The sequence below is a fragment of the Quercus robur genome, chromosome 7 (assembly GCF_932294415.1).
Source record: "Quercus robur chromosome 7, dhQueRobu3.1, whole genome shotgun sequence".
Classification (NCBI taxonomy): Eukaryota; Viridiplantae; Streptophyta; class Magnoliopsida; order Fagales; family Fagaceae; genus Quercus; species Quercus robur.
The window spans coordinates 27,051,099-27,073,508 of NC_065540.1; the positions used below are offsets into that span (position 1 = coordinate 27,051,099).

The window sequence follows — 22,410 nt, forward strand, 5'->3', positions numbered from 1 at the left end:
CAACTTTCATGATCTACAATGGAAGGACTGATCTGGTGGGGCATGTGAGCCATATTAATTAAAGGGTGACCATTTCCTCTAGAAACAAGGCTCTCATGTGTAAAGTGTTCCCTTCTAGCCTTAGGCCTATTTCCATGAGGACCTAACTAGGGCGTTTGGTGCTAGATTCGTGACTTGCAGCAGATCCCTAGACCTCTGGATTCTCTGCTCTCCATGGCCATGAGGGAGGGAGAGACCTTAAAAATCTATTTGAATAGATATTGAGAGCTTTTCAATGAGATTGATGGGGATTTTGAGGATGTGGCTGTTAGAACTTTCAAAGTGGAGCTTCCCATGAATTTAGACCGAAGGAAATCCTTCACCATGAAGCCTGCTTGAAACATGCATCAGTTGATGGATTGCATTAACGAGCATAAAAGAGTTGAAGATGATCATGTACAGGGCAAAGGGAAAGCAAAGGTTTTCACGCCCGAGCAGAGGGATCCTTGGTCTAATAGATTTGGCCCTAATCGACCAAGGAGAGAATTTTTCAATTAAGCCCCCAGAGTAACACACTAGTGGTTAATTCGGTGTTCAAGGAACCTGTATCGGGTACTAAAGAAAATAAAAAATGAGCCCTACTTTAAATGGCCCAATAGGATGGGAGGAGACCCCACCAAGCGGAATCAGAACCTGTACTGCCAATATCATTAGGACCAAGGTCATACAACCAAGGACTACAAGACCTTGCGTGACTTTTTAGAATAGCTAGTCAAAGAAGGGAAGTTGAAATAATTCAGGCATCAATCTCCTAGCCTAAGGGAGTAGACAGGAACGGGTTACCAAAGAGAGGTGGCACCACGCCCACCATTGGGAACCATCAATGTTAGTTTTTCTACACCAAATGGGGAAGTTGGTCCCTTATCCAAGGCAATGGCCATTTCACCATAGCTTGAGGAAAGAGAGGACAAAGGGTCTAAGAGGATCAAGACAGAGGAGAAGCCAATTCTTGGCTTCTTAGAGGCCGATAAGATTGGTACTTTCTAGCCCCATGTGATGCTCTTATGGTCACACTCCAAATTGGAGGGTTTGATGTGAAAAGAGTAATGGTAGACCAAGGAAGTGGGGTTGAAATTATGTATCTGGACCTGTATAAAAGGTTGGGGTTGAAACCCAAGGACCTCAACAAGTACGACATCCCCTTGGTAGGATTTGATCGGAAAACTGTGACCCCCAAAGGATGATTAAATTGCCGGTGTAGACGGGCAGCGAAGTAGTTGAAGTAGACTTCATTGTGGTTGATGCCTATTCCCCCTACACTGAAATTTTGGCAAGGCCATGGCTCCACGCTATGGGGGTAGATTCTTCTACTTTACATATGAAAGTGAAGTACCCAACCGAGGAATGCGTTAAGGAGCCAATGGGATCTCAAACCATGGCTGGGTAGTGTATGGTTGCTCTTGCTAGGCATTAATCGCTGCAAGTGAATCTCCTTGATTTGAGCCATATTGCATAGCAACCAACTGTTGGAATGCCAGAGGTCTCGGACATAACGGCAAAGATTAGTGCACAATGTGAAGAATTGAAGAATATTGTCCTTGGTTTGGATAGTGATAAATATTTTTAGATCGGAATGCAACTACCTCTAGCCGAGAAGGAAAAATTATTGGTTTGCTTGAAAAATGACTTGGATGTTTTTTCTTGGAGAACATATGAGGCTTCGGGGGTAGATCTGAAGTTCATATGTCATCATCTCAACATGAACCTAGCCAAAACACCGAAGAGGCAGCAGCCTCAACAATCTTCTAAGGAACATGCCAAAGTAGTACAAGAGGAAGGTAATAAGCTCAAACAGGCTGGGGCCATCAACGAGGTTTTTTATTTTGAGTGGTTGGCCAACACTATGGTAGTCAAGAAAAAGTAAGGTAAATGGAGGGTCTATGTTGATTTCACCGATTTGAATAAGGCCTGCCCCAAAGGCCCCTTTCCGCTTCCTAAAATTGATCAGCTTGTCAATGCAACATTCGGCCATCGTCGGATGAGTTTTCTTGATGCCTTCCAAGGCTACCATCAAATTCCACTGGCATTTTGTCAGATAAAAAAAAGATTGCATTCTTGACCCCTACCAGGAACTATCATTATCGAGTGATGCCCTTTGGTTTGCTTGAAAAATAACTTGGATGCTTTTTCTTGGAGAACATATGAGGCTTCGAGGGTAGATTTGAAGTTCATATGTCATCATCTCAACATGAACCTAGCCAAAACACCGAAGAGGCAGCAGCCTCAACAATCTTCTAAGGAACATGCCAAAGTAGTACAAGAGGAAGTTAATAAGCTCAAACAGGCTGGGGCCATCAACGAGGTTTTTTATTTTGAGTGGTTGGCCAATACTATGGTAGTCAAGAAAAAGTAAGGTAAATAGAGGGTCTATGTTGATTTCACCGATTTGAATAAGGCCTACCCCAAAGGCCCCTTTCCGCTTCCCAAAATTGATCAGCTTGTCGATGCAACATTCGGCCATCCTCGAATGAGTTTTCTTGATGCCTTCCAAAGCTACCATCAAATTCCACTGGCATTTTGTCAGATCAAAAAAAGATTGCATTCTTGACCCCTACCGGGAATTATCATTATCGAGTGATGCCCTTTGGCCTGAAGAATGCTAGTTCCACTTATCAAAGAATGGTGACAAGAATGTTTAAAGCTCAGCTAGGCAAGAATGTGGAGGCTTATATAGATGACATGGTGGTGAAGAGCAAACAGGTGTTCGAGCATTTGGGGGATTTAGATGAAATCATTTCAATCTTGAGGAAGCAGAAGTTGTGCCTAAATGCTTCTAAATGCTCATTCGGTGTGGGATCAAGGAAATTCATAGGGCACATGATCACTCACCGAGGAATTAAGGTTAACACTAATCAAATCAGAGCCATCCATGATCTACACCCACCTTGGAATCCAAAGGAGGTGCAGCGCCTGACCGGGATGACAATGGATTTAAACAAATTCATCTCTTGCTCGGATGACCATTGTAGACCATTTTTTCAGTTACGTCACATGTAGAAAGATTTTGCTTGGTCCGAGGAATGTGACAGAGCCTTGAGGAGTTGAAGAAGTACTTAGCCCATCCACCAATTTTGTCCAGACCCGAGAAGGAAGAAGTCTTGTAAGTTTATATAGCAGTCACGGCCCATGCAGTAAGCTCAATTCTGATTTGAATGAAAGCAGGGGTGCCACAAAGAAGCTTCCCCATTACTTCCAAGCACATACGGTCGTCGTCCTCACTCAGCTTCCTTTATAGGCATCTCCAGTCAGATTATATAGGAAAAGTAGCAAAGTGGGGAACCACGTTAGGAGCATTTGATATCAGGTACTTACCTTGTACAGTTGTAAAGGGGAAAGTTTTGGCTGACCTGGTAGTAAGTTTTCTGAAGGGATGGAAAAGGATGACACTGAGGAGGGAGATATGCCTAACAAAGAGATTTTGATGATTATAACGTCACGTTCACTACTTTGGGAATTATATGTGGATGGGGTTGCTAACCAGAAGGGTTCAGGGATCAGAATCATGCTAGTATCTCTTGAATGCATAACCATAGAGAAGTCCTTGAGGTTAAGCTTTCCATCCACGAATAACGAAGCAAAATATGAAGCTCTTCGGGCCAGCTTGAATGTTGTAAAGAAACTTAGAGGCTAGGTCGTTGAGGTATTTTGTGATTCGAGGCTCATCGTAGGGTAGGTGAGAGGAGAGTTTGAAGCTAAGGATCAAAGGATGCAATGGTATCTAGGCCAAGTAAAACAACTGTAGTTTAACTTCGAGGTATTCTCCGTAAAGCAGGTTCCCAAGAGCAGAAATGCTCATACTGACTCATTAGTGACCCTAGCTACCTCGTTGTTAAGGAAATATTTTATGTAATTGGCTAATCTTTTGACAAAATGCATTTTACTTGTAATTGGATAGGGTCTAGGATGTGTTTAATACTTCAAGAAACATGTTGTTCAAGCCAAGTATTAAAGCCATAAAGATTAGACCAAGAAACAAGTAAAGAAGGGCTGTTCATTAAAGTTGGATAGATTCCCAACAGCTCTCAACAGATAGCTATTTATCAAGGTTTAATGTGTCTCGACAGCTCTAGACAAATTTTATCTATCAAGGTCTCAATAGCTGTATCTTTAGAGAATTACAAAAATCAGTTTTTCAAATATGATTTTTGGCCTATGCTTATGTATTTGTGTAGGGTTTCTTTTCTCACAACCCTAGACATATGTAAGGCTTATTTTAAAGGTCGTCACATAAGAGAATACAAGGAGTACACATGCAAAAAGTGACCGAGTGCCTTATTCTCTCTGAATGAAGCTACTGCGTCTTTTGCACCTTAGGATTTTGTAACTAAGTGCTTCTTGATCTTCATTGTTGATGAATTGAAGAACTTTACAGCCAAAAACATCTTCTTCAAGTTGGTGAGTTAGTCACGTACTGGCAGCCATGCATCATTGATTAGTCATGTACTGGGATCCATGCAAAAAGGTGGCGTTCATATATTAAGAGTTCAGAGGTTCTGAAGCGGTAGAAGGTTTCTATTGTAAGTTCATCTATGGGAATTGTAGAGTTTAGGGACAAAGGTTTTGTACTAGATCTGAATCTTCTCTTTATTATAGTGGATTGCTTTTCGGAAAGGTTTCCCCCCAGGTTTTTTACTGTAAAACTAGTTTGTTTCATTGGTTTTCCTAGGTCATCATATCTTGTCTTATTTAATTTTCTGCTGTGTATGATATTGATGTTAGTTTGTTTTAACAAGGTTTATTCATAATAAATCTAATTAACAACTTGGGTTTAAAACTTGTTAATTCTATCAACCGGGGTCTAAATTTCCCAACACTCGTTAGGAGAAGGCCTATTGAGGGTTATAATGGTAAAGGACCTAGTGATGTCCAGCTAGAATAGCTAGGTCCTAGTCGGAGTAAATGCAGTACATGTCAACCCGAGCTAGATAGACCCAATGGTGTCATTCTTAAAGGATGGAACACTAATCGAAGACAAGAACAAGGTTGAAAAGGCTCGAAGAAAGGTACCACGATACTGGCTCTCAGAAGAGTAGAAGTTATACAAACAATCGTACTCAAGGCTTGGAGAAAGGCATTACAGTACTGGCTCACTTGCTATGTGTCCATCCCGAGGTAGTGGAGGCATTACTAGAAGAGCTTCATGAAGGAATCCATGGTAGTCATATCGGGGGAAGGTCTTTATCGCATAGGACTCTTACTTAGGGATATTAGTGGCCTAGCATGCAAAAGTCTGCTTAGGAATATGCTAGAAAATGCAATTAATGCCAAAGGTATGCCCTGAATATTCATCAACCGGGAGGGATCCTAAATCCTCTTTCCAGTCCATGGCCTTTTGCACAATGGAGTTTGAATATAGTTGGACCCTTCTTAAAAGCAACTAGAAACCAAAGATGATTCCTCGTCAGGACTAATTACTTTACCAAGTGGGTCGAAGCAGAGCCCCTTTCTAATATCCGAGATCAGGATGTAAAGAAATTCGTTTGGTAGAGGATCCTCACAAGATTTGGAGTCCCACATATTCTTATAACAAACAACAGTCTTCAATTTGATAGCAAGGCTTTTCAAAAATACTGTTGTGACCTAGGCATAAAGAATAAATATTCTACTCTAGCCTACCCTCAAAGCAACAGACAAGCTAAGGCCACCAATAAAGTTATAGTGGATAGGTTGAAGTAGAGATTGAACGAAGCAAAGGGAAGATGGCTAGATGAGTTACCCCATGTCCTGTGGGCATACCGCACTACACCAAGGAGATCAACTGGAGAAACAGCCTTTTCGATGACATATGGCTTTGAAACAGTCATCCCCTTAGTGACGGGGTTTCTGATGATAAGAACTGACCAGTTTGATAGCAACAAAAATGAACAACTCCTTTCTGCTAGCCTAGACCTGGTTAAAGAAAGAAGGGAGATTGCTACCATTATGTTGGCCCACTACCAACAAAAGCTTAAACAAGGGTACAATAGAGTCATCAAGACAAGGGCGTTTGTGCTAGGGGACCTAGTCCTAAGAAAGGTTATAGGGAACACTAGGAATCCAACATGGCTAAAACTCAGGCCTAACTAGGAGGGACCCTATTGTATCACATCAGTGGCAAGAGTCGGGACTTATCGTTTAGAAGACCTGATTGATATCCCTATCCCACAATCGTGGAATGTAAATAACCTGTGAAGATATTACTATTAATAAGAAGTAGTAGACTACTAGTGTTATTCATATCGTGTCTTTATTCTTAAAGGTTTTTACTCTTACCAGCATCTTTATGTTATTAATTTCGTTTAAGTTAAGGGTTAAACAGAACGTCGGCCAGGTTCGACTCCTCGGGTCACCTGCCTTGGGTAAATTAACTCTCATGAATCAAAAAATGGTTAAAGGTTAAACAGAATCTCGGCTAGGTCCGATTCCTCAGGTCACCAACCTTGGATAAATTAACTCTCATGAATCAAAAAATAGTTAAGGGTTAAATAGAAACTTGATCAGAAACTAGGCCAAGTTTAACTCCTCGAGTCACCTCCCTTGGGTAAATTAACTCTCATGAATCAAAAAATGGTTAAGGGCTAAACAGAACCTTGACCAAGTTCTACTCCTCGAGTCACCTGCCTTGGGTAAATTAACATTTATGAATCAAAAAATGGTTAAGGGTTAAATAGAACATTGGCCAGGTTCAACTCCTCGGGTCACCTGCCTTGGGTAAATTAACTCTTATGAATTAAAAAACGGTTAAGTGTTAAGCAGAACATTGGGAAAGTAAGGAATGAGTCAAAGCCCTAAAACTAAGCCTATTATCATTTGTAAAAGGAGTGCATTAGTTGATGAATAGATGTTAAGCCGAGAGAGTAAATTCATGTATTTTTAATAAGAAACAGCATTTATAAACAAAGAACAGATTCATAAATATGAAACACATTAAGCTTTTGATATTGATTGAAAGTAGAATTACAAATTAGGGGGGCCTTACAGCTGAAACAAATTACAAAATCAGGGAGTCTTATTACAAAATGCATGGTCCCTCATACTTGCCTAACCCTTATTTAGCAGCTTCGCTTCCCTTCTCACTCTCTTTTGAAGGCTAAGGGGCTGAGGCAGTGGAGCTCCCCTTCTCACTCTCATTTGAAGGCTAAGAAGCCAGTGTAGTGGAGCTTGTCCCTTGAACAAAAGACCTAGTAGTATCCCTAAGAGCAGAAGGGTAGATGACCCTCTTCAGGTTCCTCAGCTCTGAAGAAGGGTCTATCCCACAGCATTCAAAGCTTCAACCCAAACCTGAAGGCAAAACCCACAACACACATCCCTAAGCTAGGACTTAAGACTTGCCTCGGTCTCTTTCTGTCCTAGCTCATAGGTAGCTTGCTCAGCCTTAGTTATCTATACTTCTTTCCCCTCCAGCCTTTTCCATTCAATCTCAATCACCTCTCGAGAGAGAGCCAATTGTTCCTCAGCCATCTGAAGTTGATCGCGTTGCTCCTCGGCCTATTTCTCAATGCCTGCCACGGCTGCTTCAGCACTTTTTCTCCTTCTCTCAGCTCCGACTAGCCTAAAAAGGGCTTCCTTGTGCCTCTTCTCGGCTGAAGCTTGGCCTTGGTGGCTACAATTTGGTAGGACTCCTCTTCCTTGGATTTGGACAAGGCATGGTCCACCCACTCCTCAACAACGTGAGATGCCTGAACTACCTGTATATGACAAAGGGAAAGAAAAGGGGATAAAATATATATATATTTTTTTTTAAATCTTAAGAGAAATTAAAAAAAAAAAAAAAAAAAAAGGATGAGAGGATGCAGGCTCAGAGCTCGGCAATAAGAACTTACCAAGGCCAAGTCCCTCTTTAAGTTGAGAAACACTTTGCGCTTCTTTAAGTTTAAGTTCAGTCATGTCTCGAGAAAGAAGTAGAGCCTGCTCAAGGGAATCGGCCATATAACCTTCTCTTCTTTGTTGAAAATCCCTAATAGAATAGTCCGAAGGAAGAGGGGCCTCATTAAACACCAATGTGGGGCTCTAAGCAGAGACCCTAGATCGTTAGTCAGTTGCAATCTCGGAACCCATGCCCTCAATGGCACCCTTCTTTTGCTGGGCCCTAGTGACCTTGGATCCCTTGGGGGGTTCTTGCTTCACTTGGGGTTGGATCTCACCCTCCTCGGAGATCTATTTTTTGATCCTCTTGTCCCTCTTCCTTTTCTTTTCTCCAAGCTTAGAAGGAGAGAGCCAAGCTGGGAGGGGGGTTGGGAGGCCTCAAATCTATGAAGACCTCAGGCGTAGCTCCCCTAATGTGGGATTCCAACAAGGTCAATAGGTTGGAAGTCTTCTTCTGGATAACCATCACTTCTAGTATATCTGCGACCTCTTGGTTGATACTGACTTGTATTGTAGCCTAAAGTCTGGAGCTGGCTTCAGAGTGCTTAGCTGGATCAAGCTGGTTGAAAACCTCAAAGTCTTCTTCGAGGTCAATAAAATGGGGCTCCTGTACTGGTTCCTCTAGTTCCTCATTCGAAGTTATAGCGTCGTCCTCTGCTTGAATAAGGTCGATGACTTATTGAGTAGTTAATTCAACCTCTTGAGTCCTTCAAGGAGGAGGACTGGTGAGAAACCCAATAACGGCAACGTGAATCCTTACTATCTAAGGGTCTTTGGCTTTGATCACGTGCTTTGGGGATTAAAAGCGAGTCGAGATGAGAGTGTACTCGAGAATAACGTGTGTGGCACAGAGCTAACCATCCTTGTGGAAAAAAATCTTGGATTTCAAAGTCCTCTTAAAATCCTTACGGTTCACCAAGTTAAGATTTGTGGTGGTAAAATTTTTATTTGCAAGAATTTTAAGAAGAAAAAGTTAGGAGTCAGGCATTAAAAAAAAGAAAAGAAAAAGAAAAACAAACACAAAAAAGGCTAGAAGTACGGGAAGGAATTCTCTATAAACTAAGGGTTAGTTGCTTTTTCGGGCCTATGATCATCACACCTGGTTCCCCATCCTACGTGGGACAATGTAACCCATCATGTCAGTCATCCAAAACGATCAGATAATCCTCGTCCATGCTTTTGTTGGTCTCAGGAAGGCAAAAAATTAATCTAACTGCAGGTACTCTAGTCCTAAGGCAGTATCCTGTGTCCTTGCTATTTTGGCAACTGTAAACCCAGTTGACATCATGATGAGAAAGGTTAACACCCATCTTTCGATTTAACATATCTACACTACCTAACACCCTAAAGAGGTTTGGAGAGAATTGAGTGGGGTAAAGCCTATAAAGATCAAGAAATCCCTTGTTACCCTACCCATAGGAATTTACATTCCACCTTCTATAAAGGCAATCATAGGAATGACCATGGCACCAGTTGGTCTCTTGGTGTATCATTCCCCTAAATGGCAGTGTTCTATCTCTATCCCAACGAGAATATTATATTTAGCTTTAAAGACCTCTCTCCCCTCAGGCGTGCTTACTAGGCTAGCAAATCTACTCATCCTAATGACTAAACATAAGAAGAACTCTAAACTAAGTAAGGGCTCAATACACTTACAAGTCTGGGAAGTGGGGCTCCTCGGATGGCTTCTCTTAAGGTAAAGGTAAAGATTGTTGAAATAGGGGAAAGTGATTCCCCTCTCCCTTTATATAGGGGTGACAAAGGAGCGGTAATTTTCCTGCCCATTAATTTAGAAAAATTTCAACTATTGGATCTTCATCGCGCCATAGAATGTAGGGGACATACAGGTGCCTGCTACATTAACTGTAGCGTTATGGATGCTGAAGCATCAAGAGCGTGTATAAGACAGGTGAAAGACACTCCTACGTGGGAATGCATCCAAAACGTGTCAAATTTCCTACCCTTTACCAAAACCCCACTCTCCCGAGTGGCAAAGAGAGCGAAGTTTTGGGGGGCTATTGTGGGAGGGGTAAGATTTGACCATAGAATAGTGCCATGTGGGTCCGAACCAAGGAGATGGAAAGGCCCATCCTCTCATCAGTCTTGGCCCAATATGTTGATAAGAGCCCAAGTATTGAATCCAAAGAAGCCAACCGTCCAAGGAGCTTAAAGAGTGAACATTCCTCGAAAGGCTTTAAGAAAGCCACTTGGACCAAAAGACAAAATACCAAGGAAGGAGGTAGAGACGTGCAAGTAAAGAAGAAGGGAAATATCCAAGTAAAGTACCCATCACCTCTGCATTTAACGCATTGCACCAACTTAATTGGCCGCATTAATGGTAGAGTGACCCTTGAATAGTACTCTCATAGCTTACAGCACATTCTACCACCTCTAACAAAACCCTGATGGGACAAGCATCCAAACGAAGATCAGTGACTGTACAAGTGAGGGGCTAAGATGCACTTCAAATAGCTATATAAAGAAAGGGAACACCTCCAAAACTAGGGACGAAGAATCTAAGAAAAATATACCCTGCACATCTATACTTTATAACTGAGACTTGAACATTATATGAACTAGTGATCCTCGAACTAACCCGAGGAAGAATTAATATTGAAATCTTCTTCTTTCTTATAGATAACTTGATGTTTTTCCATTAAATTGAAACTAGATCATTAAAGCATACAAAGGTTGACATCGGAAATACATTCTCTATAAATTAATTGTACTTGGCAGTCACACATTAACTCTCCATCCATCTTCAGTTGGTAACAGATTTTAGCCCACATACAAATACAATACAACTTTTTTTTTTCTTTCATAACAGTGTTTTTCTCTCTTTTTTTTTTTTTTTTGTTTTATTATTGGTATCTGAGCCTACCTAATTAAATAGTAAAAATCTAATTCCTTTTAGAGTTTGCAAATAAATCTGTCTACCATTCTTAATAATTTGAAAGGTACTATAAAAAGGCATGGACATTATTGGCATAGTGAACACTTAACCACTAAGATCAAGTGTAGTATCTGTAAATAAGATCAAGTGAACCCTTAACCACAATTGTAAATTAAACACAAATTCTAAGCCAAATGTGGAATGAGCATCTGTGTTCAAAACTAAAACGATTTTGTTAGATATACACAAATTTTCACCGACTTTTTATATCTCACTCATAACATTCAAAAACAATTTTGTTATGAAAACTGGAAAGATTTTTTCATATCTTACTCACATAACATTTGAGATAATGGTCGATTGGACCTACCACACACCATAAACAACACGTAGATGATGTGAAAAAGTCAGTGAAACTCTTATAGAGTGACTTTTCTATTTTAGAGAATTTCAATCTATTAAAAAAAAAAACAAAAGGAATAGTGTTTTTTTCAAAAAATATCATTCAGTGTGGATGGACTTTTTCCAAAGAATAAGAATAAGATTAGTACTACACATTTTGGTAAAACAAATGCTATAACTCATCCATGTGACGAGTTGTAGTTGCTGAAAGAGTTATGGTGGGTCTATATAGGAACATCTCTCTACTAACCACTACATACCAAATAGACGAGTTGTATCATTTATTGTGCCGAAATATGTGGCAGGCTTATTGTTTTCGAAGCTCAAATAGAGCTCGGTGAAGTACCAGTTGGGCCACGAAAGCCCAAACTTACGCCAACCCCCCACACACACACTCAACAAAACAAATCAGAGACAGTGTGCCACTACTCTCTCTCTCTCTCGCTCTCTCTGTGGAAGTCCACTCCACACACAAACACCAAAACCTAACAAATGCCATCCCCAACAACAGCCATGAGTAGCATGATCCGGCAGCGGCTCCTCTCATCTCTGCGCACACGCGGCGGCACCGCGACATCAGGGTCGAGCAGGTGGAGCAGCCCAGGTCACGAGGAGAAACCCAAGGGTTACCTCTTCAACAGGCCCCCACCACCACCTGGTCAGTCTCGGAAATGGGAAGACTGGGAGTTGCCTTGCTACATCACCAGCTTCCTCACCATCGTCATCCTCGGTGTCGGACTCAACGCCAAGCCCGATCTCACCATCGAGACCTGGGCCCACCAGAAAGCCCTCGAACGCCTCGAGATCGAGAGCCTTTCCTCTCCTTCCGCCTCAACCGAATCCGAATGAATTGATTCGATTTTGAGTTCGATGATGATGACGAGGAATTTGAAGGAACGGTAATGGAGACTCTTTTTTTTTTTTCCCGTGTTTATATTATGATGGTATGTCATGTAACTGAATAAGGTTGTTTTTGAATTGGGCTCTTTTGCAAACCTTGGTTCATTTTGAGTTATTCTGACTTGATCATATTTCAATTGCTTCATAAATTCAACGTTCTCACTGTTGATTAGGAATTGGGTTTTAATTTTTAGATTGGATGAGAAATTTATTGGGCGTTACTTTGATTTTAGTCTCAGCTTATGATTTCTATGCAGTTAACATGAGCATAGAAATTCAAAAAAGTGATTGGTATAGATAATAGATAGGAGATGAGTTGCCAAGAGCCTTGTAGCTCGCTGAATTGTCATCTCCTAGTGTTTCCAACTAGATGTTCCCCCTCTCCCATCTTTTGAATTATCAAATAATGAATAGATACGAGTGAGTGAGAGCCATGGTCTTGCTTGCTGAATAGAAATTTTCTTTTACCCTGCTAATGCTTGCTGCGAAATTGGCGTTGTTGGTTGAATTTTTAATGATATTTGATTTCACTGCTCATTGCCAATTTGCGATGGAGTACTCCCTATTCTCTGAAAATTTCTAGAAAGCTTAGAAAAATATCTCCCTTTCTGAATTTTATATGGCTGGTAGACTAAAATTCAAAATGTGCATTAGATAGCGTTGATAGCTGGGGTAATCTTGAGTATCTGTTATGAATAGGACCTAATTTTCTTGAAAATCACAATTATGCAATTTTGTGTCATTAGCTAAATGCCTGAAAGGTAGTACAACATTAGAAAGGATGCTTGTATATTAATAAATCATTAGAGGTCAGGTTTTGGTTCAATGATGTGTACTTTCTACCCAAAGCGGCATAGCGTGGGTTTGAGTCTGGGAATCAAAGTTTCCAAAGAAAATTGTGGGTAAGGCTGATTATATCAAAGATGATTTCCCATTTATTTGTTTACACTATCAACATGCATAAATGTTGGTTAATACATATATTCCATTTTGTCATCTTAAGCATGTACTAGAGGTTGATTGCTTTGGTTCAAGTATGACTTGGCCTTTTGATGTTCTCCAATCCATTTAGAAAATAGGGCAGTTTCATAGTTAGCAATGTCTAGAGCACCAAGCATGAACTTGGCACAAGTGAGTTTGAGTATTTTGTGCCAAATTCTTGTGAATCTGTAGAAAATCAAACAAATTATGAGCACTAGGAAGCTTTGCTGATAATCACTCCATGAGAATGATATCTAGGAAGCTCCTCACCATCATTCTTTTCTTCCTTAGGTTATATTTTGGTAGGTTATTTCCCAAACCAAATCAGGTATTGCTTTTTTAAAATTTCTGTGTGTTTGATGTTTACTTTGCACCAATGTATCTTGGTTTTCTGTTGGGGGCTTCCATGGAATCAAAGGTAGCATGTGATCTGGTATTGTCACATTCAGGGAAGGGACTATGATGTTGGAGGAGTGCTTTTCTCTCTAAGGGAGATAAACGAGTGTCTTACTAGGAGTATTGATTTTTTATGTGCATTCCTTTTGATTGCTGCACCATGCTCTCGCCTCTCTATGGGGTTTCAGGGTAAGTAAAGCGTCATGAGATTGAGCCGTTGGAACTAGTGATGAAGATTGATAGTTTAAGTGGTCATGAGATTCTGTATGCAGAGGAAAGATGTAAACAATACAATACAATACATTACACAATTTACATTGTGATTGAAGAAGCTAAGAGGATATTAGATAATTAGTTCTTTTGAAAATAAGTATAATAAACCTTAGCAATAGTTTTGAGAGGGCTTCTAAGTTAAGCTTCGCATTTTCAAAAGTTTCAATTTAAATTCCCCACTTTCGAAAACGTTTTAATTCAATAATAAACTTGTTATGCTTGAAGCCATCAATATAAAATGCTTAAACAAAACAACATTGTATGACCTCTTTTTTTCTTTTTCTTTTATAATATTTTTTAGAATGTACGCTGTATGACTTGGGAGTGAAAGAATGTTTATATATGATAGTTACATGTGCTGAAATAACCACTTAGTGTTATGTATACTACTATTTAAAAGGCTTCTTTTGTTTGGATCATCAATTTTGATACCAAAAATACCCTCAAATTTACCAGTTTGTAAAGCTTAAATAATAGAGTTATATATATATATATATATATATATATGTAAAATTCCTAATTTAAAAACTTTTAAATTCTAGCTCTCACCTAAAACATAACCTACAAAATAGGACAATTCTCCTTTGGTTTTCAAACTCAATATTCAGAAAATTTGCCCTGTTTGGTAGAGTTGTTAAACAACTTATTTTTAGTTTTTAAACAACATTACACATATTTCCACACACTTTTTTCATCCACACGTATTTTAAAAAACTACAACAACATTACCCAAAACTCCTCTATCAAACGGGCCAATTGCTCAAACTCTCCTATATTCCTTCAGTCACTCATGTTTTCATTTTTTTTTTCCCCGCTTTATGAAGACTCACCCTTTTCTTTTTAATTTTCCGTTTCCCTCGCTTTCTATTCTCACTATATATATATATATATATATATATATATATATATATATTCACCTCAAATGCATAATATGATTAAATATACACTTAAATCTCAAATAATGATGAATAGAAAATTAAAAGACTACACCCAAAAAAAACGGAGTCTCATTGCATGCGCGCCAAGCGTGCAATGAAGCTAGTTTTGTTTAATCCTTTTTCAGTTAACGACGTCACTATAAATGGGTTATCACTTGAATTGAAACAGATTTGGAAGTATAGGAATTAATTTGAAACTTTTGAAAATGAGGGATTTATTTTCTGTTTGTTACTGTGGTTTAAACAAAAGTTTTTAATGTTTAAACAATATTAAACGTATTTTCACACTTTTTCATTCACGTGTATTTCTAAAAAATATAAATAACGTTATTAGAAATCTCTTACCAAACGGGCTTTAAATTTGAAGAATGTAATTTGTCCTAAACATTATGTTCTCCATATTTCATAAAGTGCATAAATGTGTCCTCGTTATATATACCTCTTCATTTGGTTCAGAATTGGAGAACATGCACAGAATGTCCAAAAAAAAAAAAAAAAATGTGACTACCAATCGACATATAGAGGAAACTGGAAAGTGTTTAGATGTCAGTATAGATTATGATTCTGACTGCTCTATTTTTCCTACACCTTTGAATCTTTGATAAGCATGATTCTCTAGTTTACTTGGTGGTCTTTTTCTGAAAGGTGTTTGTGTATAATGTGTCTTTCTTCTTTTAGTTTCTCTCCCTCGTGTCTTCTTGGCATATATTGTCCAATAAATTCAGCATAAGGCTACTCCCTTTTAACTTACTTTGCCAGTGAACTAGCAGGCATACTCTAATCTTTAGAATGAATCTACTTATATTCATTTTACTGACGTGATGGGAATGTGTGTACTTAATTTTATGCTTATATATCTGATTACGTTCTATGAATGTTGTCATAGAGTGCGGTTTTTAACAACTTTAAATTGCAATATGTAGTGTTTGTGAAGGCTTGTGCAGGCAGTGGAAAATTCAAAAGCCAATTTCTAACTCCTACATCAAGTAGATCTAGAAGATTATCCTATCAATTAGATTTAGTGAAATTGATAGTGATCAATCTTAGATTTAAATGTCTCACTCATTTGATACAAAAGAACACTAACAAGTAAATTAAAATATGCCATGTGTCAAAGAGTCTTGTAGGTCAACTGGTTAGCATCTTTTGATATTTCTAATAAAGACATCTAGAGTTTAAAACCCTCCCACCCCCAACTATTGATGTGTATATATATATATATATATATATATATATATATATATATATATAATGTCATTTGCCCTATGTAATATTAAGAGATGAATATTCAAAAGTGCAAGTCTTAGTAAAACTTTTTAGAATTTTAACTTTGATCAATTAAAAATAGACTATATGTCATTAATCATAACAAAATTCCTTAGAATCTATATTATTTAGCTATACTATTTATAAAAGGATTCTCCTATTTGGACTGGACTTTTATGTAGTTCAAAAATTCCTCTAAACCTTACATTTAACAGAAGAATAATTTAAGGACAACTTAGTAAAAATAAATCTCTAACTCCACTTAAAATGCCTACAAAATAGGACACTCTCTTATTAATTTGTCTTCAAAACAAACTTATCCTTTTTTTTAAAAAAAAAAAAAAAAAGGAAATTATGACACTAGATAATAATAAATAAAATAAAATAAGCCTGATCACACGTGCAAAATGCGTGTGACAAGGCTAGTACTATTATAAGTTATTGTCTAGATTCGTTCACATCATTCTTTCAAAAAATTTTACTTTGTTGAAACCAAGTTCGAAGGTAGTACACTCTCCTATTAATTTGTCTTCAAAACAAACTTATCCAATTTTTTTTTTTAAAAGGAAATTATGACACTTGATAAAAAAATAAATAAATAAAAAAAGCCTCTTCACACGTGCAAAATGCATATGACGAGGTTACTACTATTATAAGTTATTGTCTAGATTCGTTCACATCATTCTTTCAAATATTTTTACTTTGTTGAAATCAAGTTCGAAGGGTTTTGAAGAACTCTAAAGACTCCAAACATAGAAAAATCTAAGTTTATGTCATAAAGCCTATACTTCGTTTATTTAAAATTTGAATTTTAAAGAAATAAGAATCAAACAATAAAGTATTTCTAAACAAGTGTAAAAGATATTTTAAACCTTTATGGATGAAACTCTGAAGATAGCAAGGGAGGTGAAGACTGTTTTTAAATGGATTAATGGTTTAAGAGGAAGACCAATAGAGTAGGCTGAGTAGTTAACGAGTTTAGGAAAGGACCGTTGAAGTTCTCTTTTGAAGGTGTTCCTACCTCTTCTCTTCTTCTCTTTTTGTCTTTTTTCAATGGGCCAAATGAATTCAATCCCCAAGTCTGTAGAGAGAATTTGATGACTACATTGTTACAAGCAATATTTGTGATAATATTGTAACCTTCTCTTACTATACTATGTTTGATTGACTACAGCGGCTAAATTAATTAACTTGATAGCTATAACCATTTACTATGATTAATTCGTTATGCATTTTCTCTGTATTTGAATGCTAAAATGTATTATATGAGGTAATCTGAATGCTTGAAAATGTGTGAAAACACAAGAGCTATTTAGACCTCCAAATTAAAGTTATGGCTAGATTGATTTTACTCTAACTTAATACTAAGTGCAGAATAGAGTAAATGCGAGTGGATAAACAAACAAACTACTCTAACCCATAAACATTATAACACTGCAGTAAAATGAAAGGTAAAAGAGTAGGGAAGAAGAATGTAAATACAAGATAACATGCCGATGTGTTATCAAAGAGGAAACCGAAGAACTCGGTGAAAAACCTCTCAGCCACCCTCCAAACGGTAATCAATCCACTAGACAATCAGTTGGGATAGATGGGTTAGCAAGAGACCCTCTAAGCCTAATCTACTCAATGTACCTAAGCCCTCCAAGTTCCTACTCCAACAAGGCTTCTCGGAACCATGTCTTGTCTAGCTCTCTAGATCCCGCAACAAGTTCCATGTTGCATCTGCCATCCTTGGCTTCTTCCAATACTTCCCAGCAGCACCAAAACCTCACTTGATACTCTGAAAGGGTGTGGTAAGTGTTTGGGCTATCAACCTCTCAATGATATGGAAATGGAAAGGTAGGAGTTGAAGAAAATCCACAAGCAATTGTGTAGAGGATTGTGGGTATAACAATCTCTAACTCTCAAGGTTTGTGACTAATATTTTCTCTCTGAAACACTCCTCAACTTTTGTGGGTAATGTGGGTATATATAGTGTGGGTACAGAAAGTGTGTATCAAATAGCACAGTCTGGCAAAACAGAATGTTTCGCGAGTGTCTCATAGGAAGGCCTTACCTGCGAGCTACTCGCGAAACACAGCTGTCTCCATCTGTCCTGACTCTTCGCATTCCAGTCATGTTCAGGGCACATGCAGCATTTCGCGGGATGCTTAGTCGCGAGATACCCGCGAAAACTCTCCTGTCTTCAATTGCTTGAGTCTTCACACTCTCTCTCTCTATCATACAACTCTTACAATTAAATCCCACAATAAATATAGGGTATAAAAGACTGAATAAAATTACAATCAAATTTGGCACGGAATAAAAACCAACAAAACACATAGTTGTAAATTACAACTTTACATAATCTTTGGCCAAATCGAACGGCAAATGACAAATGTAAGCTTATATAATAAAAACACTTGCAATGTCAATAATATTGCACAAAATAAGTTATTTTTTATGCACCGATCCTTTGCAAGGACCATTATGATTTTCAAATGACTTCCATTATATGTATTCAAAGTGATAGAACATTTAGTTTCTAAAAAGAAAAAAAAAAAGGTGATAGAATATTTCCCTCAAAAAAGAAAAAAGTGAAGCAACATTGACATTTCATTTTTCCTTTTTCAACAGGAAAATCAAAAGCAAGCATATGATTACAACAGCGGAAACATTGTTACTATTTTATTAGCAAGTAGCAATCCCATGGCCAAATTGGCCTAATATTAAAAAAAAAAAAAAAAAAAAAAAAAAAAAACGGTGAACTTAAACTCATAATAGAGGGGACACTCAAAAATGAAAACAAAGCTTTAGTTATAGCCATCAGGATTTGCCAAGAGGTAGCCCTCAACAGCCTTGAAAAGACCCACATCCTTTTCTTTACCAGCCTTAATTTGCTCTTCCTTGATCTCGTGGTCACCTTTGGTGTGGTACTTGCTTGTGCTCTTCAAGATGGATCCTCCATCAGGGGATGCCACAAGCTTGATCTCATAAGAGATTTTCTCGAGCATGTTAGTCAAAGCTGATGAAGGTAACACAAATTCAAACGAAGAGAAAGAGGAATCTTCAACAGCTATCTTGCAATAGTAACATTAGCCTAAACGATGACGTTTGAGTTAGTGTCAAATGGCATCGTTTTGGTCTAAATGTTTTAAGTTTATGTTGAAGGAAGACGACGCCATTTTCTGTCATTGTGTTTAGAATGGACTTGCCTCTCCAGACTTGCTCTACCTCTCTGCCTCTCTGTTACACAAGCTTAACTTCAACAGATATTTTCCACCCAGATATTTTGTAGTACAGCTGTAGTACAGTTAGTTTTGGTTGAGAGTTTGTTACATATCTGTTAGGAGTTAGTTAGAGTAGAACCTTCTAGAAGGTTCTAGAATTAGTGTTAATGTATGCTCTATAAATAGCTAGAAAGCACCGACGCGGCTACAAGGTCACCGCACCGGAGTCCGACGCGGCATCTGGTGTCCGACTCGCCGACTCTCCCTTTTCTTTTTCTTTTTTTTTTTTTCTTTTTTTTTTTGATTCGTGCCGATTCACGTTGATTCGGGCCAAAACAAGCCGATTCCGACGGAAACAAGAATCGATACAGCTGAAATGGCCATTGAAACATGTTGATACGGCCGATTCCGATCGAAACGGCCATCAAAATAGGCCGATTCCGGCCGAAAACAGCCGCCGAAATGGGCAGCGGCTGCCATTCTTCTACTTCATGTGGCCTTGTGAGAGGAAAAAAAAAAAAAAAAAAAAAAAAAAAAAAAAAAGAAGAGAAGGAAGGAGAAGATGAGAAGACACAAAACAAAAAAAAAAACACAAAAAAAAAAAAAAAAAAAAACAAAGGATGGTAGAAAAATAAAGGTATGTAAAGAAAAAATATAAATTAAGTAGGTGGAAAAGTCAATTATTTAATGTGGGTGGGCTTGGGAATTGGAAAATGAGTAAAGGAACCTACTTGAAATGTGGTTTTTTATTTACAATTACCAAAAGTATTGATTTTATTAAAAACAAATCATAAATAATTTTTTTTTAATAATAAATTCTACCATTTATTTGAATTTTTTTATATAAAAATATTAAATTCACTATATAAAAATATTTTTAATAATTTTTTAATCGCCGAGTCTCGCTGCACCCGCACCCACCTTTTTCAAAAATTGTCAAGTCTCGCACCCGCACCCGAGTCCCGAAACGCACTTGTGCTTCATAGTATTAAATAGAGCTAATCTATATTGTATCCAAACTTATGAGCTTTAATATAATTTCACAGAATTCCGTACTCTAGAATTCTCTCTCTACTTACAGTCCACCAATGTTACACTTCTTGAAGCTCATCTTCTTTCATGGTATCAGAGCTCAAACCATGACTTCTGCTTCTTCATCCTCAACAAGCACTAACTCTCAACCTACTACACACAACTCCCAATCTCATTCCTCTTTTCTACTTCTCTCAAATATGTCCAATCTCATGTTAATTTAGCTTGACTATACCAATTACATAACATGGAAGCATTAGCTAGTTACAATACTTGAGGCTTACTCTCTCATAGAGCATATTGATGGCACAATGCTACAACCTTCTCAGTTTGTTCTTGATGCACAAGGAAATTCCACTGCTAGTGTGAATCCTGAATTCCAAGCAAGGAAAATCAAAGATAAGGTTTTTCTTTCTTTGATAAACTCAACACTGACTCCATAAGTGTTTTCACTTGTTGTAGGAATCACAAGCTCTTGTGAGGTCTGGAATACTCTTGAACATAGGTTCACTTCCACCTCAAGAGCAAACATCTTGAATCTGAAACTTGAACTTCAAAGCATAAAGAAAGGAAGTGATTTTGTAAACAATTTTCTTTAACATAGGTTCACTTCCACCTCAAGAGCAAACATCTTGAATCTGAAACTTGAACTTCAAAGCATAAAGAAAGGAAGTGATTTTGTAAACAATTTTTTTTAGAAAATCAAGATTGCAAGAGATAAATTGCTGCAGTTGGTGTAGCTGTTGACAATGAAGTACTACTTTATATTGTTCTTCGAGGCTTACCTAAGGAATTTGTACACTTATGCTCTACCATACGAACCTAAAGTGATCCCATCACTTGTGAGCAACTCTCTATCATGCTACAAAGTGAGGAACAAGCTATGGTGGAGAACTCAGAGACAATACCACATGCCTTGGCTATGTTTGCTTCTAGTAGCGAATCTAATGGCCATTCCTAGTCTCAGACTCATGGATCTGGTGGAGGAAGAGGCAAAAATGGTGGTAATAGAGGTGGTAGAGGTGGTGGAAGATACAATAGTAACCACAATGGTGGTCATTCTCCACATCAGAGCTATTCACCTCAGAATCAAGGTTATTCTCCACATCAGAACTATTCACCTGAGAATACACGCCTAATCTGTCAGATCTGTCGCAAATTAGGTCACCAAGCCCTTGATAGTTACCATAGGATGGATTTTGCCTATCAAGGCAAGAATCCACCTACCAAGTTAGCAGCAATGGCTATGGCCTCCAATGCAGCAATCATTGGCACTCAAGATCCATAGCTTGCAAATTCTGGCACATCAAACCACCTCACAACTAACCTCAACAACTTGTCTATCCAATCCCAATACAAGGGTCCTAAGCTGTAGACACCGCATTTTGTACCCCTTACGACTCAAGACCCCGTTTCCCAATAATGGTAAAATTCTAAAGCTTAAGGTTGGTTTAGGGCCCTATCAGATTATAAATTGACTTGAGGAAGATTTCTATGGAAAATATAACTCTTTTATGAATAAAATAAATGGCTTGCAAATTCTGGCACATCAAACCACCTCACAACTAACCTCAACAACTTGTCTATCCAATCCCAATACAAGGGTCCTAAGTTGTAGACACCGCATTTTGTACCCCTTATGACTCGAGACCCCGTTTCCCAATAATGGTAAAATGCTAAAGCTTAAGGTTGGTTTAGGGCCCTATCAAATTATAAATTGACTTGAGGAAGATTTCTATGGAAAATATAACTCTTTTATGAATAAAATAAAGCTATTTTTGGAAAATAAATGCCATAGAAACCCTAGGGCATGCGTACAAATACACATGTATGCGTACGCAGGTTTAATGTATGTGTACGCATACACAGGCTTGCATATGTAGCTAAGTTTCCAGAAGCTATGAAATGAAGATTTCTGCATTAAAAGCTGAGGTTTGGAATGAATCTCACATCATCTGAGAGCTGTTCCAAACCCCCATTTTTTCAATTATATAAAGCCTTACATGGTATATTTCAAAGACACAGAAAATCCGAAGGGAAAACCTAAGATTCACTAGAAATAGTGAATCAAAGAGGGAGTTTTTCACAAAACATCCTCAAGTCAATTTTCTTTTGATTGGGACCTTTTCTGGTATTGATATTCGAGTTTTGAAGTTTACTAATCAGTTTTGTTTGGTTGTGAATAGATTTGACTAAGGGGAACGGTCAAAATCATGCCAATGAGCTTTTGTTT

The 22,410-nt window shown here is 38.1% G+C and overlaps 2 protein-coding genes across 2 annotated transcripts; one reads left to right on the top strand and one right to left on the bottom strand.

Moving 5' to 3' along the window:
* The first annotated feature begins 11,535 nt into the window (after window positions 1-11,535).
* Window positions 11,536-12,255, top strand: LOC126692976 (uncharacterized). Its single transcript, XM_050388806.1, has one exon. It carries the CDS (start codon window positions 11,672-11,674, stop codon window positions 12,026-12,028), a length of 357 nt encoding a protein of 118 aa, XP_050244763.1. The 5' UTR covers window positions 11,536-11,671; the 3' UTR covers window positions 12,029-12,255.
* A 6,473-nt stretch (window positions 12,256-18,728) lies between these two features.
* On the bottom strand, window positions 18,729-21,446 carry LOC126691225 (major allergen Pru ar 1-like). Its single transcript, XM_050386284.1, has 3 exons — window positions 21,405-21,446; window positions 21,214-21,298; window positions 18,729-18,940 (listed from the first exon to the last, which is right to left on the bottom strand). Exons 1-3 carry the CDS (start codon window positions 21,444-21,446, stop codon window positions 18,729-18,731), a joined length of 339 nt encoding a protein of 112 aa, XP_050242241.1.
* Window positions 21,447-22,410: the final 964 nt, after the last annotated feature.